Genomic DNA, 20,430 nt, shown 5'->3' with positions numbered 1-20,430 from the left:
ATTTATCCTGTATGGGACTCTCTGCGCTTCCTGGACTTGATTAACTATTTCCTTTCCCATAATAGGGAAGTTTTCAACTATAATCTATTCAAATATTTTCTCAGTCCCTTTCTTTTTCTCTTCTTCTTCTGAGACCCCTATAATTCGAATGTTGGAGCATTTAATGTTGTCCCAGAGGTCTCTGAGGCTTTCCTCAATTCTTTTCATTCTTTTTTCTTTATTCTGCTCTGTGGTAGTTATTTCCACTGTTTTATCCTCTAGGTCAGTTATCCGTTCTTCTGCCCTGGTTATTCTGCTATTTATTCCTTTTAGAGAATTTTTAATTTCATTTATTGTGTTGTTCATCATTGTTTGTTTGCTCTTTAGTTCTTCTAGGTCCTTGTTAAATGTTTCCTGTATTTTTCCATTCTATTTCCAAGATTTGGGATCATCTTTACAATCATTACTCTGAATTCTTTTTCAGGTAGACTGCCTATTTTTTCTTCATATGTTTGATCTGGTAGGTTTTTACCTTGCTCCTTCGTCTGCTGTGTTTTTCTCTGTCTTCTCATTTTGCTTAATTTATTGTGTTTGGGGTCTCCATTTTGCAGGCTGTAGGTTTGTAGTTCCCGTTGTTTTCGGTGTCTGCCCCCAGTGGGTGAGGTTTTTTCAGTGGGTTCTGTAGGCGTCCTGGTGGAAGGAACTAGTGCCTGTGTTCTGATGGATGAGGCTGGTTGCTGTCTCTCTGGTGGGCAGATCCACCTCCAGTGGTGTGTTTTGGAGTGTCTGTGACCTTATTATGACTTTAGACAGCCTTTCTGCTAGTGGGTGGGATAGTTTTCCTGTCCTCCTAATTGTTTGGCGTAGGGTGTCCAGCACTGTAGCTTGCTGGTTGTTGAGTGGATCTGGGTCTTAGCGTTGACATGGAGCTCTCTGGGAGATTTTCTCCATTTAATATTAAGTCGAGCTGGTAGGCCTCTGGTGGACCTGAACTCGGCTCTCCCACCTTCGAGGCACAGGCCTGACACCCTGCTGGAGCACCAAGACCCTGTCATCCAGACGGCTCAGAATAAAAGAGATAAATAAATAAATAAATAGATTAATTAATTAAATAAAGTTATTAAAATAATTATTAAAAATAAAAAAGAATTTAAAAGTAGTAAAAAAAAAAAAAAGAAGTAACGAAGAGCACAACCAAACCAAAAAAACAAATTCACCAATGATAACAAGTGCTAAAAATTATACTAAAAAAAAAGAGAAAAAACGGACAGAGAGAACCCTAGGACAAATGGTATAAGCAAAGCTATACAGACAAAATCACACACAGAAACATACACATACACACTCATAAAAAGAGCAAAAGGAGAAAAACATATATATCGTTTCTCCCAAAGAGAGGAGGAACTCAAATAAACAGGCTAATCTTACACCTAAAGCAACTGGAGAAAGAGGAAGAAAAAACCCAAAGTTAGCAGAAGGAAAGAAATCATAAAGATCAAATCAGAAATAAATGAAAAAGAAGATGGCAGAGTAGAAGGACGTGCTCTCACTCCAACTTGTGAGAACACCAGAATCACAACTAGCTGCTGGACAATCATCGACAGGAAGACACTGGAACTCACTAAAAAAGATACCCCACATCGAAAGACAAAGGAGAAGCCACAATGAGAAGGTAGGAGGGTTGCAATCACAGCAAAATCAAATCCCATAACTGCTGGGTGGGTGACTCACAGACTGGAGAACACTTATACCACAGAAGTCCACCCACTGGAGTGAAGGTTCTGAGCCCCACGTCAGGCTTCCCAACCTGGGGGTCCGGCAACGGGAGGAGGAATTCCTAGAGAATCAGACTTTGAAGCCTAGTGGGAATTGATTGCAGGACTTCAACAGGACTGGGGAAAACAGAGACTCCACGCTTGGAGGGCACACACAAAGTAGTGTGCACATTGGGACCCAGGGGAAGGAACAGTGACACCAGGGGAGACCGAAGCAGACCTACCTGCTAGTGTTGGAGGGTCTCCTGAAGAGGCAGGGAGGGGGGGCTGTGGCTCACCGTGGGGACAAGGACACTAACAGCAGAAGTTCTGGGAAGTACTCCTTGGCGAGAGCCCTCCCAGAGTCTGTCATTAGCCCCACCAAAGAGCCCAAGTAGGCTCCAGTATTGGGTTGCCTCAGGCCAAACAACCAACAGGGAGCGAACCCAGCCCCACCCATCAACAGTCAAGCGGATTAAAGTTTTACTGAGCTCTGCCCACCAGAGCAACAGTCTGCTCTGCCCACCACCAGTCCCTCCCATCAGGAAACTTAACACAAGCCTCTTAGATAGCCTCATCCACCAGAGGGAAGACAGCAAAAGCAAGAAGAACTACAATCCTACAGCCTGTGGAACAAAAACCACATTAACAGAAAGATAGAAAAGATGAAAAGGCAGAGGGCTATGTACCAGATGAAGGAACAAGATAAAACCCCAGGAAAACAACTAAATGAAGTGGAGATAGGCAACCTTCCAGAAAAAGAATTCAGAATAATGATAGTGAAGATGATCCAGGACCTCGAAAAAACAATGGAGGCAAAGATGGAGAAGATGCAAGAAATGTTTAAGAAAGACCTACAAGAATTAAAGAACAAACAAACAGATAAACAATACAATAACTGAAATGAAAAATACACTAGAAGGAATCAGTAGAATAACTGAGGCAGAAGAACGGATAAGTGACCTGGAAGACAGAATGGTGGAATTCACTGCTGCAGAACAGAATAAAGAAAAAAGAATGAAAAGAAATGAAGACAGCCTAAGAGACCTCTGGGACAACATTAAACACAACAACATTCACGTTATAGGGGTCCCAGAAGAAGAAAAGAGAGAGAAAGGACCCAAGAAAATATTTGGAGAGATTATAATCAAAAACTTCCCTAACATGGGAAAGGAAATAGCCACCCAAGTCCATGAAGCAGAGAGAGTCCCATACAGGGTAAACCTAAGGAGCAACACGCCAAGACACATAGTAATCAAATTGGCAAAAATTAAAGACAAAGAAATATTATTGAAAGCAGCAAGGGAAAAACGACAAATAACATACAAGGGAACTCCCATAAGGTTAACAGCTGATTTCTCAGCCGAAACTCTACAAGCCAGAAGGGAGTGGCATGATGCACTTAAAGTGATGAAAGGGAAGAACCTACAACCAAGATTACTCTACCAGGCAAGGATCTCATTCAGATTCGATGGAGAAATCAAAAGCTTTACAGTTAAGCAAAAGCTAAGAGAATTCAGCACCACCAAACCAGCTCTACAGCAAATGCTAAAGGAACTTCTCTAAGTGGGAAACACAAGAGAAGAAAAGGACCTACAAAAACAAACCCAAAACAATTAAGAAAATGGTCACAGGAACCTACATATCAATAATTACCTTAAACATGAATGGCTTAAATCCTCCAACCAAAAGACACATGCTTGCTGAATGGATACAAAAACAAGACCCATCTATATGCTGTCTACAAGAGACCCACTTCAGAACTAGGGACACATACAGACTGAAAGTGAGGGGATGGAAAAAGATATTCCATGCAAATGGAAACCAAAAGAAAGCTGGAGTAGCTATACTCATATCAGATAAAATAGACTTTAAAATAAAGAATGTTACAAGAGACAAGGAAGGACACTACATAATGATCAAGGGATCAATCCAAGAAGAAGATATAACAATTATAAATATATATGCACCCAACATAGTAGCACCTCAATACATAAGGCAACTGCTAACAGTTATAAAGGAGGAAATTGACAGTGACACAATAATAGTGGGGGACTTTAACACCTCACTGACACCAATGGACTGATCATCCAAAATGAAAATAAATAAGGAACACAAGCTTTAAATGACAGAATAAATTTAATTGGTATTTATAGGACATTCCATCCAAAAACAGCAGATTGCACTTTCTTCTCAAGTGCGCAGAGAACATTGTCCAGAACAGATCACATCTTGGGTCACAAATCAAGCCTCAGTAAATTTAAGAAAATTGAAATCATATCAAGCATCTTTTCTGACCACAACGCTGTGAGATTAGAAATGAATTACAGGGGAAAAAACGTAAAAAACAGAAACACATGGAGGCTAAACAATACGTTACTAAGTAACCAAGAGATCACTGAGGAAATCAAAGAGGAAATCAAAAAATACCTAGAAACAAATGACAGTGAAAACACGACGATCCAAAACCTATGGAATGCAGCAAAAGCAGTTCTAAGAGGGAAGTTTATAGCTATATAAGCCTACCTCAAGAAACAAGAAAAATCTCAAATAAACAATCTAACCTGACACCTAAAGGAACTAGAGAAAGAAGAACAAACAAAACCCAAAGTTAGCAGAAGGAAAGAAATCATAAAGATCATAGCAGAAATAAATGAAATAGAAACAAAACAATAGTAAAGATCAATAAAACCAAAAGCTGGTTCTTTGAGAAGATAAACAAAATTGATAAACCATTAGCCAGACTCATCAAGAAAAAAAGGGAGAGGACTCAAATCAATAGAATTAGAAATGAAAAAGGAGAAGTAACAACTGACACTGCAGAAATACAAAGCATCCTAAGAGAGTACTACAAGCAAATCTATGCCAATAAAATGGACAAGCTGTAATAAATGAACAAATTCTTAGAAAGGTGTAACCTTCCAAGACTGAACCAGGAAGAAATAGAAAATGTGAACAGAGCAATCACAAGTAATGAAATTGAAACTGTGATTAAAAATCTTCCAGCAAACAAAAGTCCAGGACCAGATGGCTTCACAGAGGATTCTATCAAACAAGTAGAGAAGAGGTAACATCCATCCTTCTCAAACTTTTCCAAAAAATTGCAGAGGAGGAAGCACTCCCAAACTGATTCTATGAAGACACCATCACCATGATACCCAAAGCAGACAAAGATACTATAAAAAAAGAAAATTGCAGACCAATATCACTGATGAATATAGATGCAATAATCCTCAACCAAATACTGGCAAACAGAATCCAACAGCACATTAAAAGGATCATACACCATGAGCAAGTGGGATTTATCCCAGGGATGCAAGGACTCTTCAATATACACAAGTGAATCAATGTGATAAACCCTGTTAACAAATTGAACAACAACCAAATGATCATCTCAATAGACGCAGAAAAGCCTTTTGAGAAAATTCAACACCAATTTATGATAAAAACTCTCCAGAAAGTGGGCATAGAGGGAACCTACCTCAACATAATAAAGGCCATATACGACAAACCCACAGCAAACATCATTCTCAATGGTGAAACACTGAAAGCATTTCCCCTAAGATCAGGAACAAGACAAGGATGTCCACTCTCACCACTATTATTCAACATAGTTTTGGAAGTCCTAGCCATGGCAGTCAGAGAAGAAAAAAAAAATAAAAGGAATACAAATCAGAAAAGAAGAAGTAAAACTGTCACTGTTTTCAGATGACATGATGCTCTACATAGAGAATCCTAAAAATGCCACCAGAAGACTACTAGAGCTACTCAATGAATTTGGTAAAGTAGCAGGATACAAAATTAATGCACAGAAATCTCTTGCAATCCTATACACTAATGATGAAAAATCTGAAAGAGAAATTAAGGAAACACTCCCATTTACCATTGCAACAAAAGGAATAAAATACCTAGGAATAAACCTACCTAGGGAGACAAAAGTCCTGTATGCAGAAAAGTATAAGACACTGATGAAAGAAATTAAAGATGATACCACGAGATGGAGAGATATACCATGTTCTTGGATTGGAAGAATCAATATTGTGAAAATGACTATACTACCCAAAGCAATCTACAGATTCAGTGCAATCCCTATCAAATTACCAATGGCATTTTTTATGGAACTAGAACAAAAAGCCTTAAAATTTGTATGGAGACACAGAAGACCCCGAATAGCCAAAGCAGTCCTGAGGGAAAAAAACGGAGCTGGAAGAATCAGATTCCCTGACTTCAGACTATTACTACAGAGTAATCAAGACAATATGGTACTGGCACAAAAACAGAAACATAGATCAATGGAACAAGATAGAAAGCCCAGAGATAAACCCACACACCTATGGTCAACTAATGTATGAGAAAGGAGGCAAGGGTATACAGTGGATAAAACATCGTCTCTTCCATAAGTGGTGCTGGGAAAACTGGACAGCTACATGTAAAAGAATGCTATTAGAACACTCCCTAACACCACACACAAAAATAAACTCAAAATGGATTCAAGACCTAAATGTAAGACTGGACACTATAAAACTCTTAGAGGAAAACATAGGCAGAACACTCTTTGACATGAATCACAGCAAGATCTTTTTTGATCCACCTCCTAGAGTAATGGAAATAAAAACAAAAATAAACAAATGGGATCTAATGAAACTTAAAAGCCTCAGCTCCCCTCCTCCGCCCTCCCCAGTGGCTGAGCAGACAAGCCTCTTGGGCTGGTGAGTGCTGGTCGGCACCGATCCTCTGTGCGGGAATCTCTCAGCTTTGCCCTCTGCACCCCTGTTGCTGTGCTCCCCTCTGTGGCTCCGAAGCTTCCCCGCCGCCCGCCACTCCCTGTCTCTACCAGTAAAGGGGCTTCCTAGTGTGTGGAAACCTTTCCTTCACAGCTTCCTCCCACTGGTGCAGGTGCCGTCCCTATTCTTTTGTCTCTGTTTTTTCTTTTTTCTTTTGCCCTACCCAGGTACGTGGGGAGTTTCTTGCCTTTTGGGAGGTCTAAAGTCTTCTGCCAGCATTCAGTAGATGTTCTGTAGGAGTTGTTCCACATGTAGATATATCTGATGTATCTGTGGGGAGGAAGGTGATCTCCACGTCTTACTCTTCTGCCATCTTGATGGTCTCCCGGCAGGTGGATTCTTAACCACTGTGCCACCAGGGAAGGCCCAGTACTAAACATTTTATACATACTCATTTATTTGTTAAAACAATTCTATGAACCAGGTACTACTGTCGTAGTCATTTTACACATGAGGAAATTGAGGACCAGGGAAGGTAAGCAACCTGCCCACAAGTCATGTAGCTAGTAATGGGCAGAGCCAGGATTTGAACTTGGGTGCCTTGGCTCCATAATCCATGTCCTAGAGTATCTGCTGCATTGTGAGGTCACCTGGCATGAAAGTAGAGCTATGATTTCTACCCATATTTGCAACCTAGTAGCAAAAGCAGAATAAACACATATGGAAATGTATGAGAATTTAGCCAACAAATAAGGAAAATAATACATTCTCAAATTATCCATTCCTCAGATATTTACTAAACAGTTCTGCGTATCCAAAGATAAATCCAAAGTAGCCTTTGCCCTTGAGGATTTTCATGTCTCGTGGGGGAGAGAGAGAGAGAAAAATATAGATTCAGCGTAATAAGTCACCAGAAGCCTGCACCGGAGAGAGTGGGAGTTGTAGGAGTGGCACAAACTCAGACTGGGCAGGGGCTCAAGGACAGCTTGCTGGAGGAGGGGAGGGAAAAATTGGAGTTGACGTGACCAGCAGATGGGGAAGGGCTTTCTAAGCAGAGAGCAACTGGGAGGATGCCCACACGTGGGAGACAAGCACACACTGCTCAGCTGCGTGCAGGGCTGGGCCAGGGCGCTGTGGGGCTGAACTGGTGAGCAGGGGTCCTGCTGCCCAGCCCAGGGAGGACCGTGACCACCACGTGAAGTGGTAGGAGATCAGTGAAGACAGTGTCACCGCCTCCTCCTCTTCAGCGACCTCCATAAGGCCTGGTGCCAAGGGCCCCAGAGCACCTTCCCGACTCGTCCACTTCTCAGGGGTAATTGTACTAGCAGCAGCTGTGTTCGCCAGAGAGTAGCTCCCCAGATGTCCCTGCATCACTCGGTTCCTCACTGCTGTCATCCCCGTGGAGGGCAAGAGTGATTACAGTTTGCAAGACCGTTTCTGAAACAGCAGATGGATATCAATTATGCCCAAAGAAATCTGTGACCTAGATACAGTGCGCTCATGTTTTCCCCATATTCTTCGTCACTTGTCCCCTCCACTCAGCTGCTCATCTGGTGACTCTGTTCTTTGAGAAGAAATTGGAGGGTGGGGATAGCAGCCAGGAACCAGCCAAGGTGATAGCTCTAAATTCCAGGGCCCTGGGCAGAATTTTGGAAAGAAACCTCTGAGTCTGCTGGTCCCAGCATGTACCAAGCTGGGGGGCCGGGGCGGGGAGGTTTTTGCGGTACGCGGGCCTCTCACTGTTGTGGCCTCTCCCGTTGCGGAGCACAGGCTCCGGACGCGCAGGCTCAGCGGCCATGGCTCACGGGCCCAGCCGCTCCGCGGCATGTGGGATCTTCCCGGACCGGGGCACGAACCCGTGTCCCCTGCATCGGCAGGCGGACTCTCAACCACTGCACCACCAGGGAAGCCGCTGCCCAAGGCTTTTAACTTAATTTATTCTTCAGTTAGACTAGAAGCGGCCCCAAGCTAGAGCATTGGTTAATAGACAGTGGCAATTATCTATTAATAGTATCTAGATGCGAGAGATCGAATTGCTTCTTTGTAGAGAGGTGACTAATAGAAGCCACAATCTGTTGAATGGAGTTCTAGTTAATTTTTATTCTTTTTTTCTGAGTTTTTTCTTATTTCATGGGTGGTACGTGATGAATAAGGCCCACTGGAGGCTGGCACTAGCAGATAAAAGCTTCCTGCTCTTTTTCTGCTGAAGAATGTCTTCCGATTTCCCAGAGGGCCCGGGGTGCTGGGATGGCAGCTGAATTAATGCATTGCTGCTCAGGAGGGAAGCACCTATTCCGGGGGCATTTGGGGCTGGGGGGTCGGGTCAGCATCCCATCGGAGAGCGCTCGCCCAGGGCACGTTTCCTCTGTGTCCCAACAAGCGTTCCTGCGAGGCACACAGCACATTGCCCTGACCTTTAACCGCTTCCCGTTCACAGTATGTCAACCCAGCCTTCGAAAGGATGATGGGCTACCACAAAGGTGAGCTCCTGGGGAAAGAACTCGCCGAGCTGCCCAAAAGTGACAAGAACCGGGCGGACCTTCTTGACACCATCAACACCTGCATCAAGAAGGGCAAGGTAAAAAAAAAAAAAAAATAGAGAAGGGCAAGGTGGGTGAAACCGAAGCAGTCCACAAGCCCTTCCCCAATGCATTTTTTCTTCTGTGAGTTTTTATGTCATGTCTTTAACGTTGGCTTCTTTAATAACGTTGCAATTAAGTGAAAAATCCTTTATGTTTGCAAGATGAGTTAACTTTTGAGTTGATTTTGGATAGCAAACGAACCTCGTGCTTATCCCGATGGTATAGAATCTGGTGATCTTGTGTAAGGAAATTTCTTCCTTCACATGAATGAATCTCACCTGTCATGGCTGGAATTTCATACCTATCTCTGAGGAGAGCTGTTCTATATTTTTTAGTTTATCCAGTGTTTTGGGGACCAAGAGCATTTAATATCAGTATTTACGTGTCTTACAGGCCCAGTTTTTGGTCAGTTTTCCTTTTTCTGCTCTCTTTACCCATCACAGTTCAGTTTGTCCATTGACCTCCACTGCATCCCAGCAGATGAAGGCAGGAGTGCAGGTGCAGTGGGCATCTCTCCACAAGCCTTCCTTCCCAGAGGAGCATTGCTCTCATAGCTGGAACTGCCTGGGCATTTTCTTTTAATCATTCAGATGTTTTCTCTGATGTGAAGTAGTTAGATAAGCATTGTATTTATTTAATGGTGGACCATTTTATAGAAATAAAATGTTTGGCTTATATATCATGGCCAAAATTAGTAAAAGAAAAGAACATTGGGGCAGTGAGACTGAAAAGGAAACAGGACATTGTCAAGTCCTCCAAAAAATCTGCCTGGAGAGTACTGCCACACATCTAGTGACCCCAACATGCATACCAGTTAGCCATCCTGTGTGAGTGTGCGGGCAAGAAAAGGCTGCAAAGAGTCTCAGGTCTAATTCAACCACTTCCTCCCAGAAATAGTGGAGGTGCCACAGGCCCCCCCTTGAGGTCACCGGGCTCTTTATCCTAGCCGGTTCCTCAGGGTCGGGCCACAGCAAGTCTTCACACTCCCCTTCACACTCCCCATCCATGGAAACTGCCAGGAGCCAGATTAAGCCCAGAGAAGGCTTGGCTGGAGGCCCGATAGGATACTAGAAGGATGATGGGCTTCAAGGAAAGTTAAGAGATAAATTTATAACCACATTTTTCACTTTCTCACGTGGGCACGTTAGTCAGCATCTCTGAGCCTCTGTTTACCTATCTGCAAATAAAGGGTGATAATATCAAGCTCACAGGTTGCCGTAAAGATCTCAAGAAAGACCTCAGAAGAACCCCTTGACCTGGTGCCCCTACACCCACAGGGCTGAGAGCAGGAATGGCATCCACTGCTCAAGTGTCCCAGAACCAGGAGGGGCAGCCCCTGGTGGTGGGCTCATTGCTCTGGTGGGCTCTGTGCACTGTGACGATGAGCCTTACGTAGTCACCGTCGTGGTGGGTGCAACTATGGAGCGGTATTTTGTGGAATGTAACAAAAGCATGTGGGAACTTCATGGCTGAACTTGATGAGACCCTCTGTAGGAGCCACCGAATGCCTGGACGGAAGGATTTTAAGAGCTCTCTTTATGTAGGAATGGCAGGGGGTTTACTATGCCAGACGGAAATCCGGTGACAGCATCCAACAGCATGTGAAGATCACTCCAGTGATTGGCCAAGGAGGGTGAGCGCCAACTCTTAAACTCTATTGTTTTGAGGGGCCCCTGTGGGCGTTGGGTTTGGATATGGAAATGCAAGTGTGTTAGACCCACAAATAGTAGGATTGGGTCTGTACGTAGTACCTGCCGAGGACACCTCCGTGTGGCCGGCAGCAGCCCCAAAACAACACAGGCTCTTCTTCTGCTTGTGGGCACTATGAAGCATCGCCCCGACTGTCCACTTCCACCTGATGGTCTGTGGGTCCACTGTCCCCACGCCGCAAGGAGCTCAGTTTCTAGGCCTTTCCCTGTCATCACAAAGACCACAGAACAACAGGGCTCGCTGCCTCAGCCCCACCTGGGAGCCGAACTTCTCTCCTTGAGGCACCGGCTCTGTGATGATTCTCTCCAGTCCTCGGGGCTTGTTCCACAGGGAAGACAGAACCCTGGGGGTCATGGTTAGGAGAAAAAGGTGTCTGACCAGAAGCTGAGACATCTGATTCCATGTGAATCTCAGGTTACCAGAGGAGCCTGTTCATTTGCAGAGAGATAAGGAAAATGCTCAATTCCATTTCCTTCTCCCAGTTACATTTTGTGAGAAGGTTTATGGAGCCAGACAGGACCCCCTAACAGTACATCACTGAGGAGCCTTTATAAACAAGCCTGAAGGTCAACCAGCCAGGTTCATGGTACAGGTTTACAAGGGACACACGCTCTTGGGTGATGTTTTGGAAATAGAAAAGGAGCAGTTATGGTGCGAATAACCAGCAAAGAGAGCCCTGTCTGTGCCTCTTATTGTGTGGTTAGAAAATGTTCTGTAGTCAGCAAAGTGTCTGTAGGTTGTTTCTGCTCCAATTTTACTTACCTGTTAGTTTCAAAATTGTTCCCCCCTCCGTTCAGAATCCACCGTCTCATGTTTCCTGCTACTTTGCTTCACTCCGCATGGTGGGGACACTGGTAGCCCTGACCAGGGGTTTCGAGCACACAGAGAGAGGCCCCCAAATCCCTCCTGAGCGCACAGGCTTCCGTGCGGCCATTTCCACCAGCGGTCAGAGCTCTGAGGCCACGATGGCCATCACATTATTGTTTCCAACCATCATCCTTAGACCGTCTTCTCAAGCTAAGATGCACTGTGTGTGTGTGTGACCAGAATTATTAGGTAACAAGGTGGAGGAGACCGAGTTATTGTTTGGTTATTTCTGTCAGAATGAGTTTTTCTGATTTTTCTGATGTGACAGATAAGAACAAGAAGTCCTAGAGCCCAGAGACAGTGTTATTTTTTCCCCCAATATTTTCCCCCAGTGAGCTGTCAGAGGAAATTCTTAACTAAAAGTAGGAAAATTTTACCTCTTCCTATTTAGTGATGTTCACTACAGAATAACCAGGACTCTTCAGAGGCCTCCAGAGAAAACTGAACCAAAGAGGAAGACAGACAGAGACAGAGAGACAGAAGCAGAGACACAGAGAGAAGAGATTCATCACTATAAAATCTAACATAGTCCTCTGTAATTCTAGCTTCACTCGGTGGAAAATCTACCTTGAGCTGATCGTTGTGCAGGACTAAGGCACCTGTTGTCTTTCCCTGGTGTCCTTGTGGTAATGAGCAACAGCACAGGCTGTTTTGGGATTCTGTCCATGATCTTAAAACAAGAGGGTTTTTCTGTGCCTGAAAAATGCCATCATTTATGATGACCGGGCTGTGAAAGAATGTGGAATATTAAATGTAAAAACAACAACCATGAACTTTGGTCATCGTCCAAATGAGTCTTTGCCTTCTATATAAGCTATAAAAGTATGAGTGTCGGCAGAATTAAATCCCATTTTAACTTAAAGTCTGGAGTAGCATTTCATCCTGTCACTGATGCTATCTAGGAGCCAGGCCTCAGGAGTTGGTTAGAAAATGAAGTACGCATTAGGAAAGTGTTTCTGAGCCAGCTGTGATTAAAAGGGAAGCCCAGTTTCTGAAGGCATGTGTGGGCTGTGTGTGAAAAAAAAAAAATGCATCTTTTATAGACTGTGTTTTGTCAGAATTTAAAATCTGCCCCAGAATGGACCCTGGAGTTTTACTTGAAGAAGATTCTGTTGACGTTTTCATTTGCTAATTTGTTGAATTATCTCATATCTGACTCACTAATAACTGATTATTTATGTTATTAGGAAAATTAGGCATTTTGTCTCCCTCAAGAAACTGTGTTGTACCACTGACAAAAATAAGCAGGTATGGTATTGAGTTTGTTTCATTTACTTTTTCGGCTTGACCATGCGTTTGTTACATTCTCACCACGGTTCTCTACTTGTCTTTCTCCGTATCCTACTGTAGTTGCCAACTAAGAAACTTTATGGCAAAATTAGGCCCTTAGACAAATAGTAAAAGAAAAAATTCCCCAGCGAGCCTATACACTTTATTAGTAACGCATGTCAGTTATGATTTAGCTTGTGACTGTGCAGCTCAGGACCAATATATTTTATGAGAGCATAAAATTTTTCCTCCAAATAAAAACTGTTCTAATTTGCTACCTTAATTTCTTAAGTGAAAATTATATGTGCTTTTGAGCATTGCACCCCTATAAATTCATGTCAAAAACAAAAATCATTTATAATTAGTACTATGATTTTTTTAAACCATTATATCATGTAGAACAATATATTTGAGTGTTTTCTGAAGTAACAGAATTTTAGTAAGTTGCTGTATTTAAGAACTTTTTTAGGTAGTTTTATCACAGAGAACAACGGTATTGATATTTTTCTTTTTTTTTTTCACATCCTTATTGGAGTATAATTGCTTTACAATGGTGTGTTAGTTTCTGCTGTATAACAAAGTGAATCAGCTAAATGTATACATATATCTCCATATCCCCTCCCTCTTGCGTCTCCCTCCCACCCTCCCTATCCCACCCCTCTAGGTGGTCACAAAACCGATCTCCCTGTGCTCTGCAGCAGCTTCCCACTAGCTATCTATTTTACATTTGGTAGTGTATATATGTCAATGCTACTCTCTCACTTCATCCCAGATTCCCCTTCCCCCTCCCCATGTCCTCAAGTCCATTATCTACATCTGTGTCTTTTATTCCAATCCAGCACCTAGGTTCATCAGAACCTTTTTCTTTTTAGATTCCATATATGTGTGTTAGCACACGGTATTTGTTTTTCTCTTTCTGACTTACTTCACTCTGTATGACAGACTCTAGGTCCAACCACCTCACTACAAATAACTCAATTTCGTTTCTTTTTAAGGCTGAATAATATTTCATTGTATATATGTGCCACATCTCCTTTATCCATTCATCTGTCGATGGACACTTAGGTTGCTTCCATGTCCTGGCTATTGTAAATAGTGCCTCAGTTAACATTGTGATACATGACTCTTTGAATTATGGTTTTCTCGGGATATATGCCCAGTAGTGGGATTGCTGGGTCACATGGTAGTTCTATTTTTAGTTTTTTAAGGAACCTCCATACTGTTCTCCATAGTGGCTGTATCAATTTACATTCCCACCAACAGTGCAAGAGGGTTCCCTTTTCTCCACACCTTCTCCAGCATTTATTGTTTGTAGAATTTTTGACGATGGCCATTCTGACCGGTGTGAGGTGATACCTCACTGTAGTTTTGATTTGCATTTCTCTAATGATTAGTGATGTTGAGCATCCTTTCATGTGTTTGTTGGCAATCTGTATATCTTCTTTGGAGAAATGTCTGTTTAGGTCTTCTGCCCATTTTTGGATTGGGTTGTCTTTTTGATATTGAGCTGCATGAGCTGCTTATATATTTTGGAGATTAATCCTTTGTCCGTTGATTCGTTTGCAAATGTTTTCTCCCATTCTGAGGGTTGTCTTTTCATCTTGTTTATGGTTTCCTTTGCTGTGCAAAAGCTTTTAAGTTTCATTAGGTCCCATTTGTTTATTTTTATTTCCATTTCTCTAGGAGGTGGGTCAAAAAGGATCTGTGATATTTTTTCTTTTTGGTTTATACTTTAGTACTGGATTGTGTGTATTGTCACTTCATGCTGTAAAGTTTGTTGATTAAAAAGTATTCAACAAACATAATTACCAATGATCTATTTTTAATACAAATCTATTTATTTTATTTAGGTATAATTGATGTGCTATATTATATGTTTCAGAAGTGCAACATAGTTATTTGCAATTTTTAAAGGTTATAGTCCATTTATAGTTATTAGAAAATATTGTCTATATTCCCTGTGTTATACTATATATCTGTGTAGCTTATTCATTTTAGACATAGTAGTTTACACCTCTTAATTCCCTACCCAATTTTTCCTCTCCCCTCTGGTAACCACTAGTTCTCTATATCTGAATCTGTTTCTTTTTTGTTCATTCATTTGTTTTATTTTTTAGATTCCACATATAAGTGATATCATACAGTCTTTCTCTGTCTGACTTATTTCACTGAGCATGATACCCTCCAAGTCCATCCATGTTGTTGCAAATGGCAAAATGTCATTCTTTCTTATGGCTGAGTAGTATTCCATTGTGTGTGTGTGTGTGTGTGTGTGTGTGTGTGTGTACCTCCAGTGATCTATTTTTGAATATCTATCAAACATGGCCTTTGACTTAGATGAAGATTTTAAAAGAAGGGACAGTGTCTCTCAGGGACATGAAGGGCTTCAGGGCATAATCCATTTTAGTGTAACATGTCAGAGGCTTGGGAAGTGGTGTGGGATCAGGAGGAAGCCTGGCCAGGCAAGGAAGTAAGCTGGGGCATGGCAGACCCAAGATGCCTGGGCTCCTCCCAGTGAGAAGGCAGCTCCAGAGGGGAGGAGACTCAGTGCAGTGAGCTTCCAGCTGGTGCCTCAGCCCATCGAAGGTATCCATGTCCATCTGCTTTTTTAAAAAATAATGACTCAGTATTTGTATAGACTGTGAAATGATCACCACGGTAAGTCTAGTTAACATCCATCACCATATGTAGTTACAAATTTTTTTTTGAGAACTTTTAATATCTACTCTTAGCAAATTTCAAATATGCAGCATAGCATTATTGACTATAGTCCATGCTGTACAGTACATCCTCAGGACTTATTCATTATAACTGGAAGTTTGTACTTTTTGACCTCCTGCATCCCTTTTTAAAAATTAATTAATTAATTTATTTATTTATTTTTGGCTGCCTTGGGTCTTTGTTGGTGTGCGCGGGCTTTCTCTAGTCGTGGCGAGCGGGGGCTACTCTTTGTTGCGGTGCGTGGGTTTCTCATTGTGGTGGCGTCTCTTGTTGCAGAGCATGGGCTCTAGGCATGCGGGCTTCAGTAGTTGTGGCTCGCAGGCTCTAGAGCGCAGGCTTAGCAGTTGTGGCGCACGGGCTTAGTTGCTCCACGGCATGTGGGATCTTCCCGGACCAGGGCTCGAACCCGTGTCCCCTGCGCTGGCAAGCGGATTCTTAACCACTGCGCCACCAGGGAAGTCTCCTGCATCCCTTTTACCTAACCCCCCCACCCGCACCTCTGGCAACCACCGATCTGTTGTCTGTGTGTATGAGTTTGAGGGTTTTTTTAGATTCCACATATTAGTGATAACATATGGTATTTGCCTTTCTCTATCTGATTTATTTCACTTACTGTAATGTCCTCAAGGGCCATCCATGTTGTTGCAAATGGCAAGATTTCCTTCTTTCTTATGGCTAAATGATATTTCATTGTATGTGTATATACCACATTTTCTTTATCCATTCAACCATCCATGGTTGTTTCCATGTCTTGGCTCTTGTAAATAATGCTGCAGTGAGTATGGGGTTGCATATATATTTTAGAGTTAGTGATTTTATTTCCTTTTGATAAATACCCAAAAGTGGAATTTCTGGATCATATGGTAGTTCCATTTTTAACTTTTTGAAGAACTTTCATGCTGTTTCCCATAGTGGCTGCACCAGTTTACATTCCCACCAACAGTGCACAAGGGTTCCCTTTTGTCTACATCCTTGACAACACTTGTTATTTTTTTTACTTTTTGATAGTAGCCATGTTAACAGGTGTGAGTTTATATCTCACTGTGGTTTTGATTTGTATTTCCCTGAAAACTAGTGATGTTGAACACCTATTTGTATACCTGTTGGCCATCTGTTTGTCTTCTTTAGAAAACTATCTATTTAGATCCTCCACCCATTTTTTTATTGTTTGTTTTTTTGCTGTTGAGTTGTATGAGTTCTTTATATTTTTTTAGATGCTAACTCCCTTATCAGACATATGGTATGCAAATATTTTCTCCTATTTGGTAGGATATCCTTTCATTTTGTTGGTGGTTTTCTTTGCTATGCAAAGCATTTTAGTTTTATGTAGTCCCAGTTGTTTATATTTGGTTTCGTTACCTTTGCTTTTGGTGTCAGAAAATCACTGCAAGACCAACATCAAGGAGCTTATCCCCTATGGTTTCTTCTAGGAATTTCATGATTTCAGATTTTAAGTTCAAGACTTTAATCCATTTTGAGTAGATTTTTGTGTATAGTGTAAGATAGTGATCCAGTTTCATTCTTTTCCATGTGGCTATTTTTTTTTAATTTATTTATTTTTGGCTGCATCAGGTCTTCGTTGCTGCACACGGGCTTTCTCTAGTTGCGGTAGTTGCGGTGAGTGGGGGCTACTCTTTGTTGTGGTGCGCGGGCTTCTCATTGCGGTGGCTTCTCTTGTTGCGCAGCACGGGGTCTAGGCGTGCAGGCTTCAGTAGTTGTGGCCCGTGGGCTCAGTAGTTGTGACTTGCAGGCTCTAGAGCGCAGGATCAGTAGTTGTGGCACACGGGCTTAGTTGCTCCGCGGCATGTGGGATCTTCCCGGACCAAGGATGGAACCTGTGTCCTCTGCATTGGTAGGTGGACTCCCAACCACTGCACCACCAGGGAAACCCTCCATGTAGCTATTTAATCCAACACCATTTACTGAAGAAACTATTCTTTCCACCTTACATATTCTTGGCTCCTTTGTCATAAATTAATTGACCATATATATGTGAGTTTATGTCTGGACTCTCTATTGATCTACATCATTAGATACATTGAACTATCTATGCAGATAAATATGTGTCTGTTTTATGCCAATACCATACTGTCTTGATTACTATAGATTTGTAACATAGTTTGAAATTGGGGAGTGTGATACCTCCAGCTTTGTTCTTCTTTCTTAAGAATATTGGAAAAATATTCTAGAATAGCAAAAGGAATCATGTACTTTTTTGTAAGATTTAGTTCAACATAAAACGCCTCCTTCAGCACTGAGTGTTTTGTCTGGAATCAGGAAATTTTCACTTAATAACATAAACTCATGCAGAGAGGCAAGTCCTTGGAGACCTCTGGGAAAGGAGGGGAACTGACTTTCACAGGAAAAAAATTCTCCCAACAGCAAAGTTTAGACATCACAGGAGGAAGAATGAAGTCCATGTGAGAGGTGGCATGGGTAGCGGGAGAATCACATGACATTCTGATGGCTTTTTAGAGACAAACTAGTGAACCCAAGCAGTGCAAACCAACTGCTATGAGCTGTGAAGCCACAATGCAGGACCCAGGCCCACTTGGGCTTGTTCACGCCCATCCGGAAATGAGTCGAGTATAGTCCACGTCCAAAACCAAGCAGAGCCTCCCCCACCAGCCTAGCCTTCCTCCTCCTCCTGCCCCGCTTTGCTGTTTAGTGAATGGACCCCGTCTCCTGTCACCATTTCCCTGCAGCTCCATGTGCCCAAATTCTAGCAGCCCTCCATGGTCCAGCCCAAGAAACATCACGTTCCATCTCCCTCCTCGAGCCTCCAAAGTACCTTCTTTGCTGTGTATCACGCCCACGGTCGTGATGGCTACTTGTGTGCCTCACTGCCCTCTCCTCTCCAGCAGGGTCCCTGGGCTGTGCTTGTCTTTGTGTGCCCATGCTGCCTGGTGCGTAGTAGGCCCTCAAGCTGTTGGTGAGCTGGAGTGGACTTGAATGTCTCGGTCCTGGCCTCCTGCCACCTGTACACTCTTCCTGCTTCACAGGGAGAGTGGGCAAGTCCTTAGCACAGGACTCAGGGATGCAGAAGAAGAGGGGCCACCTCCTCTTTTCTGGGGCTCTAAATAGAAATGTCTTTATTGCCGTAAATTAGCTGCTGTTCTGAGAAGGGTGGAAATGCAGGGCTCAGATATCCTGAGCCATTGACGTCACCTAATCGTGCTGCACTGGTCTAGAGAGACACTTAGATTTTCCAATAACAAAGAATTTTTATATCTCTGGCCAGACACACTGTTTTTCCTTCTCATTAAAGGAGGCTGAAGTGAATGGTGATGGGTCTGTGATGGGAAGCGCTCCCTAGAGGGTGGGAGCAGCCCGTCTGCAGGTGGTTGTAGTGGCGCGGCTTTGGGGTTTAGCCCTGAAGTCAAAATCCACCCATGGGTTTGCATTTTAACAAGGAATGAAATTGGAAGCCAGGCTGCTGTCTGCTGGTGGTGCTTTTCATCAGCAAAGATCTTTTTTCCTCTGTGAACCCTGTAGCTTTTTGCCAAAAGGCTGGAAATGCCCTGCAGGTTAGTCTGCTGTAAACACTGTCACCCCCTGCAGCACTCACACATTTTCTCCCCAGATATGCATTAAACACCTGTTCTGTGCTGGCGCCAGGGACAGGAAGTCTCTGCCCCAGAAGCTATGGGGCCACAGACAAATAAACAGGACACATTTCTAGAGCACAGTGTTGGGAGGTGTGAAACAGGTGCTGCAGAAGCACAGAACGCAGGACTGAAGGAGGCTGGCTAGGATTTTTTTAGGTGTCATCTAGGACAAAGGGCAACAAGCTACAACCTTCAGGCCAAATGTGGTCTGTTTTGTAAATAAAGTTTTATTGGCTCACAGCCACATTCTTTTTTACGTAGCACCTGAGGCTGCTTTCATTCTACAACAGCAGGGTTGAGCAGGTACAACAGAGACCACGGGGCCAGCAAAGCCTGAAATATGTACTCTCTGGCCCTTTACAGAAAAAAATTTGCCAACCTCATTTCTAAAAGATAATTTTCTTTCTTGAATTTCCCACTTTCTTAGGTCAGAGACCATCTGCCCCGCCCTCTGGAAGGCCTCCCCCGCCTCCATGCATGCACATACTTCTTTGAACACCTTTGGCTTCCTGGCATCCCCCGCACCCTGGTTCAGAGCCTGTCACAACCCCTTTATACCAGTGTGAGAACTTAGTTCCCCTGAGGCTTTGCCTTTTCATGAGGTCCAGGTCGAAATCCAAATGCATGGCTGAAACTCGAATTTCAGACATCTGCAAGCACGGTCCAGGAGTTGGACTCACATAGGGGAAGGAGGCTTCCAGGATCCCAGCTTTAAACCAGCTCCTCCTAAGCTGGCCTGGTCCAAGGAGAGGCGATCTCCCCACTGCCACCCCCATAGTGCCCATCCCCAGCCCAGTTGCAGTACGGCCCCCATTCTCACTTCTCCAAGCCTTGGCCATTGGAATATGGGGAGCACAGCACTCTCAAAAGCCAGCAGCCAGTGGCAGGCTTGGAGCCCTGGAGCGAGTGTGGGGTTGCAGCTGGTGGTGTCCATCGTACTGTATCATCTGGTCTCTGTTCTCATGGTGGGGGGTGGGGGGTGACACACAGGCCACGGAGAAGCCTCAGGGAGATGCACGTGTCTCGTGTCCAGTGAGAGGAAGTCGTTCTCTTGTGAAGTCAGGAAGCACAGCCCACCCAATGAGCAGCTCCCGAAAATATTCCCTTGGTCAATGGGGCTATAGCAGGAGAAGGTCATAGCCAGGCTCAGAGGAAGTGGTCTGCTTTCTGACTAATCAGCGTTCCAGGACAAAAGCTGGTTGAGAGCAGACTGAGA

The 20,430-nt window shown here is 43.3% G+C and overlaps 1 protein-coding gene across 17 annotated transcripts in view; it reads left to right on the top strand.

The window, feature by feature from the left end:
- The window catches only part of PDE8B (phosphodiesterase 8B), a 384,709-nt gene that overhangs the window by 278,007 nt on the left and 86,272 nt on the right, over positions 1-20,430 (top strand). For all 17 annotated transcript variants that reach the window (XM_082836129.1, XM_082836131.1, XM_082836145.1 and 14 more), the window contains 3 exons: positions 8,895-9,035; positions 10,584-10,672; positions 12,804-12,864. In XM_082836129.1, coding sequence (XP_082692255.1) covers positions 8,895-9,035; positions 10,584-10,672; positions 12,804-12,864 — 291 coding nt within the window. The remainder of the gene's footprint in view (positions 1-8,894; positions 9,036-10,583; positions 10,673-12,803; positions 12,865-20,430) is intronic.

This window comes from Leucopleurus acutus (assembly GCF_964270905.1).
Source record: "Leucopleurus acutus genome assembly, chromosome: 3".
Classification (NCBI taxonomy): Eukaryota; Metazoa; Chordata; class Mammalia; order Artiodactyla; family Delphinidae; genus Leucopleurus; species Leucopleurus acutus.
The sequence above is the reverse complement of the archived record's forward strand: the minus strand, read 5'-3'. Positions and strand labels throughout refer to the sequence as shown.